Source organism: Nipponia nippon, unplaced genomic scaffold (assembly GCF_047370975.1).
Source record: "Nipponia nippon isolate SJK-2023a ecotype South Korea unplaced genomic scaffold, ASM4737097v1 scaffold_7, whole genome shotgun sequence".
Lineage (NCBI taxonomy): Eukaryota > Metazoa > Chordata > Aves > Pelecaniformes > Threskiornithidae > Nipponia > Nipponia nippon.
Window position 1 is genome coordinate 32,695,880 of NW_028262391.1, and position 8,521 is coordinate 32,704,400.

Below are 8,521 nucleotides of genomic sequence, written 5' to 3' on the forward strand. Positions count from 1 at the left end.
ACAGCCCATCACATCTGTGCTATGGCAGGCGAACTGTTGAGCCTAAGACCAGCTGCCAGTGCTCTTTACAGGCTGACAGACAAATAAGGACAAAGCTGCAAACAGGCACCTTCAGAGAGAAAACTCAATCCAAAATGACCCCAAGATGTCCTATCGATGCCTGGGATGTCACCTCAAGGAAAAATTCACCCTCAGCACTGGATATCAGACAGCATTACAGCTAGACAAGACCAACAGCCAGCAAACATCAAGGCAGGCTTTGAAAGGGGAAAAGGAAAACCACAAGCAAGACATAACATTCGAAAGACAGTGGAGTTCTCATGAGATATGCAGAGCCAACATAAGGGCTTGTACTTGCTGCAAATAAAGTGTGATGCAAAGCATCCCTTTGTCTTTTGCTTCTCCCTGCACATCCCTGTGCCCTAGCCCTGCCCTCATCCCTCCTCTGTGTTTAGCTTGGTAAAATGACAGAACTATTCCAGCAGAAAGCTGATAAACTAGACGATAAAAAGGCCCACCTCACTAAAATGGCAGAAAACCAATAAGCACTGGAACTCTGAGAAGAGAAGGGAGGGGCCACACAACTGTAAAGAAAGGAACAACAAGAGCTTGCCTTTTTGGCAGGCTGGTAGCTTGCGAGCTGTAAGCGCAGCTTCTGAGATTGTCTCAGAGAGGGTACCTCCCTACCAGGGGGTCCAAAAGCTCCCAGACAGGTGGAAGAAACAGTAAAGAACGAGTTATTCATAGAGTAAATATCAGAGCATTTTATAACTGTGATAGATATTGCATCAGGACTCATTTAAAAAGTCTGCCATGAGTGTCTTACTAAACTACCTGTCCAAAATTAAAACATGAAGTTAGACAAAAAAATAGACATTATTTTTGGATTTTAAGCCAGGAAGTAATCACTGACAGTTACTGGTTCAAGACTCCCCTGGATGAGAGTAACCATTAAGTCACTGCCATCTGCTGTCTCTGCAATAACGGATGAGAAACGAGCACAGGTTTTTCCCGACTGCATTTCTACTTGATAAAACACCATTAAAACTCACACAGCCTGACATTCCTGGACTTCACAGCAGAGAAGCCAAGAACCAAAGAGCCCTCAACACCAAATCATCTCACCAAAGATACGTCCCCCAAAGGCTTCTTCAAACTGAGCAAGAACCACCAAGGAATGAATGAAAAGATGGGGCTAGAAAAGACTCTGAGGTGGCAACTCAGTTTTTTCTTGAGTTAGACTTAAACCACTCACAACAGATGTTTGGGAACAAAACATTGCCTAGCCAGCCTCCCCACATAAACTAAGCCAGGTCTAAAGATTGCATATATCTAGTTTCGTACATGCATAAGTGAGCACTGGAAATCAACCACCTCTGCAGCTGAGCTCTACGTGAAGGTGGGAATCTGAACCTGAAAAAAAAAAAAAAAAAAAAAAAAAAGGCGCCTTCTCGGGTCACTGCTGCTTCCAGCAGGGCGCCCTTCCTCAGCACCAGGCGGGCAGGGCTCTCCCCACACCTCCGAAAGCGAACAACCCTGTGAGGCACCAAAGCCAAAACAAAGCCGTCCCGCCGAGCCCTCTCCCTCCCAGGAGGGCGCTGCTAGGGCGGCAGGGCTACAAATAAGGCGGGGTGCCGGCAGGAGAGAGGCTCCTCTCCCGGGCCCCTGCCCCGCAGGCGGCTCCCCGAGCCGGCCCGCTCCCCTCACACGAAGCCCCGCAGCGGCGGAGGAGCAGCAGCGCGGGAAGCGCGGCCGGCGCCGGCCTGCAGGCAAACGGCGCTTTTTCAGACAAAAATCCTGAGGTAAATAAGGAAGGGCGGCCCGGGCCGCGCTCGCTCCGCTGAGGAGCGGCGGCGGCGGGGCCGAGGGGCGCGGGCGGCGGGCGGCGCGGAGCCCCGCTCTTTGTTCGCCGCCGCGGGTAGGCCCGGCCCGGCTCGGCGCCCGGCCCTCACCTCGCGGACGTCCTGCAGGCACTCGAGGACGGCGAGGTTGTTGGCCCAGCTGTGCTTGGAGCAGAGCCGCACCACGTCCTCCCGGCACACCGCCTCCTCCGACAGCTTCCACCCGCTGCCCGAGCCGCCGCCGCCGCGGGGACCTCGCGGGCCCGCCGCGCCCGGCCCCACCGCCTGCCCCGCTAAGGCCAGGCCGCCGGCACCACCGCCGGGGCCCGCGGCAGCAGGGCCGCCCGCCGCCGGCCGCGCCGCCAGCGCCAGGAGCAGGAGGAGCGCGGGGCCCGGGCAGCGGCTCCGGACACGTCCGCACGGCGCCATCTTGGATCCGCCACCTCCGGCGCGACCGCCCGCCCACCCAGCGGCACGCACGCCGTATGCAAATCAGCGCGCCGGTGACGTCACCGCGCCGCGCCCCTCCTCGCGCCACGCCCCTTTCGGGCGAGGGGCGGGGTTTTCCCTAGCCCCGCCCTCAGCGCACCCCGTGGCTCCGCCCCGCCCGTCGTCGCCTCGAGAGGTCGAGGCGCCATCACGGCCCCCGGCCGCCATTACAGCCTCCAACGGCCACCACGGCCCCCAGCCGCCGTCACAGCCCCACAGTGGCCCCCACAGCCCGTCAGCCACGCAGGACGGCACTTGTCAAACTGCGTCGGTGGCAGAGGACGCAAGGAGCCATGCCCCGGGCACCCTCATGCCTCTGGGCAGACAGCCCGGCCCCTCACCTCCCACAGCAGGCATCCAGAAGTTTTTGCCCTAAATCTTTCAGTTCCCACCCGTGAAACGGAGCTCGCAGCAGTGTTCTCCTCAGAGGGACGCTGGGGAGAGTCATTAAAAGCCTGAGAAGCTCTTGGCTGCCCCGGTGATGGAGGATGGAGGAAAGGCCATGAGGAAATGGTCCTCAGAGGAGGGTTGGACTAGTGTACAGTAAAGAAAACTTGGGGCCACATATGGAACAATGAAGAAAAAATTTTGAATAGCTGCTGAAGAAAAAAAAAAAACTTGAATAAAATAGTGGAAAAAACCACAAAATACTGAATAGTGACTGCCTGCCAGCCAGCCAGGATGCGCATGGGCAAGGGCTCACATTAACAAAACAGCATGGGATCATGCAATTAAGGGTTGCATAGTCCCAGAGATGGGCAGCAAACCCCACTGACACAGACAACCTCCGTGCTGGGGTTTCCCCACGCTGGGTGCTGAGTTACCGGCTGGGGTGATCTGCCCATGCATGGATGCACCCACAGCCCCTCGTGGGGTGGGACACCCAGGTGGCAGGAGGGGACAGGATAAATCCCACGACCTGTCTCTAGGGAGCAGGCAGCCAAGCAAGGGCAGAAAAATCACATTTTGGGGGTCATTTTGGCACTGCTCGTTTTAGGGTTTGGTGGGCTGGCTTCACCTCCTGCCCTTTCAGTGCAGGGCCCTCTGTTTCAGGGCTGGGATTTGACATGTCATGCTCGATCGTGGCTCCAGGCTTTCTTCATGAGGATGACGAGAAACGGGCACTCCTGTAAGAGAGATCTTGTCCCCAAAGCAGGATCTGCAATGGCTGATCCCGTTGTAGATGGGATCTACAAGTTCCTCCTAGGGTAATAGGGGGGAGTTGGATGCTGAATTTGGTGATGGATCATCTAAAAGCAGTGTCTGCAACTGCACAGCCCCCGTTGGAGCAGCATTTTGGTAATGCCGCAGCCCCTTCTGCCCCGGCAGCCAGACCTCTGAATTTCACAGTAAAAAAATATCTGTCCGGGTGTTGGGCCAGCAGCAGCAGTGGGCACAGGTCCGCCACCAGCTCAGCAACCACAGCTTTTCACATGCCCTCCCAGTCTCCCACCAGCAGGATCTCACCAGGCCAGCTGACAGCACCCTCCTGGAATGCGCTTGCCCCAAAACCTCAGCTTTGCTTCCAACAGCAGATGGAAACGGGATGGGGAGGATCCCATCTCAGTTCCTCTGCCTGGCTGACACCAGGAGCAGTTTTCCCAGCACAAGCTGGCATCGGTCCAAAGTCCGAAGCTTTTGCCTGGATGCCAGGGCACTCCACAGGTCTGCCCGGCTCAGTGAGTCAGGGTGAAGCAGAGCTGCAGGGCTGCTCCCATCCTGCCCCAGGCTGCCTCATCCTGCCTGGACAAAGCCCTTCTTTTGGGGATGCCACCAGCTGTCTTACCCACACCAGGAGCTACCAGAGCCCTGTGAGCAAGCTGGAGCCCACCACGGCCACCAACCTGCAGCCGCCTCGTCCCAGTTGAAATGAGGGCAGGAGAGGGAGGGGGGGGTCAGCTGGCAAAGTCCCCACACTTCTTGCGTTCGAGTGTCATGCTGGGACACGGCGCTCAGGAAAGCGGCTTTGTGCTGGCACCCAGGAGCCATGCAGCTGGGGACACTTAAAAACAAAAGCCAGCAAAATCCAGCCTGTGCTTGGCAGCCCATTTGGCTTAGTGGAAGTTATTTGAAGAGCTAGCCCAGTGCAAGAGCTGGCTCCGCTCCTCCATCCATCGCAGGACAAGGATGGAGGGGAGCAGCGGAGCCGGGTTATGGCTCCCTTCTCCTTCCCACGCCCTTGGGAGCTCTCCGGAGACTCATTTTTTGATGAGCAGCCCACATCCTTCTGCCAAGCATCCTGTGCTCAATGGAAACCTCCCAACCTTGGATTTTACCATCCTGCGTAATCTGCCATTAAATAAGCATTTCATAAAGAGCCCTATGCTCACCACGTCCACGCAGCAAGTTAAACAAGGAAGAGGTATTTCTTTGCGCATAGCGACATCTCTGCCCGCGCAGTAACCCCAGCGGCTCATTGCAACGGCAGCCCCTCTCCCTCGGCACAGCCTCGGTGGAAATTCCCTTATTGCCACATTTTAAGCATTTTACTAGCAAGGCTCTCAGACTCTGGGTGCTGCATTAAGTGCTTGCAGTCGTCTGCTTTTGTGGCGGGCAGCACATTTCAGCCTCACCACTGCAAGCAATAAAACGCATTTATACAGCCCCCAGCTTTGCAGACGGAGGCAGGGGTGAGCTGAGCTGCTGGGATGCCTCTTGCTCCTTCCCAGCAGTGTTCTTGCCCACCAGCTCACCGCTTCAGGGAGAAGAAAAGCTCTTCCTTGGTCCATGCAGAGGAGCTGCTCCAATTTTTAATTGGATACAGACCGCTCGCTCCCATGCAGCCACGGGCACCGCTCTGAATCTCGGCTCAGCCTCCACGCAGCGCGCTGAGGCCCTCTCCCTTGCACGCAGACTGGCTCAGCTGCCGCCCTCTGACTCTACGGGTCCCCCAAAACTTCAGCGCTGCCTTTCCCAACTGGTGATCATCCCCACCAACAAACGCTGTTGCAGAGAACCTAGTCAGGTTCTTCGTGACCACTACCATCCAGCGCTTTTTCTTGATGGCTAAGGCAGCAACGCTAGCCTGGTATTTCGTCTTGTATTTGCATGACATGCACAGGTTCAGCCCCGCTTTGTTTCAGCTGTTCTCGTAGGTCGGAGTCCTGCAGCACCGTTGCTCATCCACGTTAGGAAATAACCAGATGGCTGTGGCAGTATTTAGCTTCCGAGGAAGCTGTGGACAAACAGGAGACTATTCCAGCTATAACCCTGGGAGTGTCAAGCGCAAGGGGAGCTTCGTGCCTCTCACGCACAACTCTTCATCCAGCCCGATGTGACATCTGTGTTTTTCACAAAAGAGCAATGCTGTTCACACATCTTTGCTTCACAAAGCATCGGAAGCCCCGGGTCGTTACTGCAGAGCCCGTTGTTCCCCCCGTATTTATGCAGCTCTGTGTTGCAGTTAGCACCTACTTTTTTTAAAAAAAAAAAAAAAAAAAAAAAGGGGGCAATTTTCCAACCCTTCTTCCAGCCTGCCACAGTTCTCTCCCAACCCTGCTTCTGCCTTCCCAAGAACTCAGTGCTGCTCCCAGCTTGACGCTGTCTGAAGCACGGGGGGCTCGCTCCCCCTTCTGCGACCTCTGCCGCTAGCGGAAGCACCAAATTGGACTTGATGAGAGGATAACCCCCTGGACCCTCAAATTAATTATACTTCACGGGGCGGAATAATCACCAAAATTAGTTCAAGGCGTTTTTTCTCTTGACCAGCACAAGCTGGACAGGGCCTGTTACCTGCTAAGTTTGTCCCAAGGATTAGATAAGCATTTTAGGGCATAGTTCCCCAAACTCATCTATTTTTTTGCTACTTAGAAGCACTATTTTGCAAGAGACGGGACGGGAGCAATGTCCCACGTCCCCTTGGTGTTCTCAAGGTGCTGCTACGGCTCCAAGACTTTATCAATGATCTCCCCAGTACCAGAGCACGAGTTTCCTATGGGTACCCACCCGCAGCACCCACGGCTCTGGCTGCCATCTGAGCAAAGCCCATCTTCTTTAGCAAATAGACGTGATGCAAGCACAAGGCATTTCTGCCTTCCCAGAAGTATCTCTAAATATCTATCTCAAACACAAACGAACAATGATAAATATTATCTTAAGCAACAGAGGCTGTTTACACCAACACGCAGGCTGAGAGTGCTCGCAGGGGATGACAGCAGCTCAGCAGAGGGGCAGCCCCGCTGCCAAGGTGCCGCGAGCCCTTCTGCGCAATTTCGCGGGCAACTCCGCAACGTTTAGGGATGCAGCTAGACTGAAAGGGTGTCTGAGCACTCCACTAATTCACATTAGAGCTGGGGAAAGCCTTTACTGCAGATTTGCTAATAGAAAGTGCATCCCAGCAGGGGACACCTTGCTCCTTTCTCCCTACCTCTCTCGGCAGTGAAATCTTTCATTCACATGTACTCGTTCTGGTATTCAGTGCAAAGCAAATCCAACAGAAAACGAATTTTTGCTTGCTCCTTCCTTTGTTTCCCCCCCTCTCCTGTTCCTTCTCCCTGAACTCCTTTTCCTCATATTCTCCCTCCTTCATAAAGCAGCGGAAAGCCAGCTCTGTTAAGGACTTTACTGCCTTGGTAGAAAATCTGCTAATCTGCATTAGCAGAAAATCTTGCCACTTCCCCTTGCAAACCAAAAGGAGAACGAAATGAAATCCCACTGGGATGCTCTGGCTACGTCAGTGTAACAAGGTTCAGATTAAGCTGCTTGTTTCACTTGCTGCATTGCCTGGTTTTAATCCAGTTTCGTTCGGGACACATAAAATAGCCGCTTTCCCGCCCTCCGGGAAGCAGCAGTCACAGCCAGAGCCAAGGGAAGCGCTGGCAGGTCCTGCCTTGCGTGCCCGCACACCAAGCTGTGCTCACGCTTCTTTAGCACTACCTTTCGTCAGCTGCAACATTTCTTGTTATATTTGTTGAAATCTCACCCCTGAGTCGCTACAAACTGGTTTTCCTGCCAAGCTGCCACCACAGCCAGGTCTGGCCAGTGCTGTGCTGTCCCTCAGGCCTGGTTTTACAAGAATTAAAATTCAGAAAGGTGCTCCCCTGCAACATTCTGGAAAGAAAAAAAAATTTAAAAATGCCTATGCGCTGCTAAGAGCGAGGCCAGTCTGCAGGAGCCACGGCGCTGCCTGGCTTTACCTATCGCCTCACATCAGATTTACTACAGGAATTGCCGAGGGGCCGCCCTGCTCCACGATAACAAGATCTTCCCAGAGACAGAGGCAGAAATAGCCACACAGTGGCTTATTGCCTAAAACACCAGTGAGACAGCTCAGCCTCTAACGACAGCTGCCCTGCATCGTGCAGGCACTGATTTTTCCTTCCTTCCATCCCAGAATCTGCCCCATTGACTCCAGAGAGAGATGAACACATATTTAATTAACACATTTGACCTTTTTTCAGTCCTCGATGCTGATGGCTTTCTGCACACAATTTAGGTGCTCTTTCCTGGAGCCTGCTGCAAACCTGTGACCAGTGTTACCAGGTTCTTCACATCTCAAATCTTTGAAAATTGTCTTAAACTCTGGATTTGAAAACTGAGAGAACATGGAAGTGTCATCTTCCATTATTATTTTAATAGCATTTAAGTTCCTCTTATTCCTGTAGGGCACTATAAAGTAGAAAACAAGTGCTACCTAGAAAAAAAAAATCAAAAGCTGAGAGGCCTTTTAATTCCTTTTTCTGTGCATGTTTAAATTTTTCCAAATTTCTTGCGGGCAGAAGGGGTTGGAGTTGACTGAGCATAAATGGTGCCTCAAAACGGCCGAGAACAAGCAGCTCATTGCACTAAGTTGGCAGAGAGCAGCCTGCTCCTTCTGGTTTTAACTGGTGTTACCGGAAGCCTTCTCACAATGTTATTCTTTCTACTAACCCTCATCATTGTTAAAATGCCAAAAAGTCTCACGTCAGTGAATTTATTTCCAGTTAATTTATTGCCACTTAAAAGGAAGTCGCAGGTGCGCGGCCTGACTTTGCCCAACCCTTTCCTTTCCCCTCACCTGCTCAGAGCAGCACGGTTCAGTGAGGACTCTTCATTCACTAAAAGCCTCCATTATTTCAGTCTGAAGCTCAGCATGACTTAGAAGTAATAGAAAGCACGAGAAACCTTACCTGCACATGGGAATGCTTGTTTATGTTCACAAGATATGCAGTGTATATCACCGAGACATTTTTAAAGTACAGCAGCACCAGTTA

At 53.2% G+C, this 8,521-nt stretch overlaps 1 protein-coding gene across 1 annotated transcript in view; it reads right to left on the reverse strand.

The window, feature by feature from the left end:
- The window catches only part of GLG1 (golgi glycoprotein 1), a 91,028-nt gene extending 88,729 nt beyond the window's left edge, over positions 1-2,299 (reverse strand). The window contains exon 1 of the mRNA XM_087739794.1: positions 1,953-2,299. Within this exon, the coding sequence (XP_087595920.1) occupies positions 1,953-2,270 (318 nt within the window). The 5' untranslated portion in view covers positions 2,271-2,299. The remainder of the gene's footprint in view (positions 1-1,952) is intronic.
- Between the last annotated feature and the right edge of the window lie 6,222 nt (positions 2,300-8,521).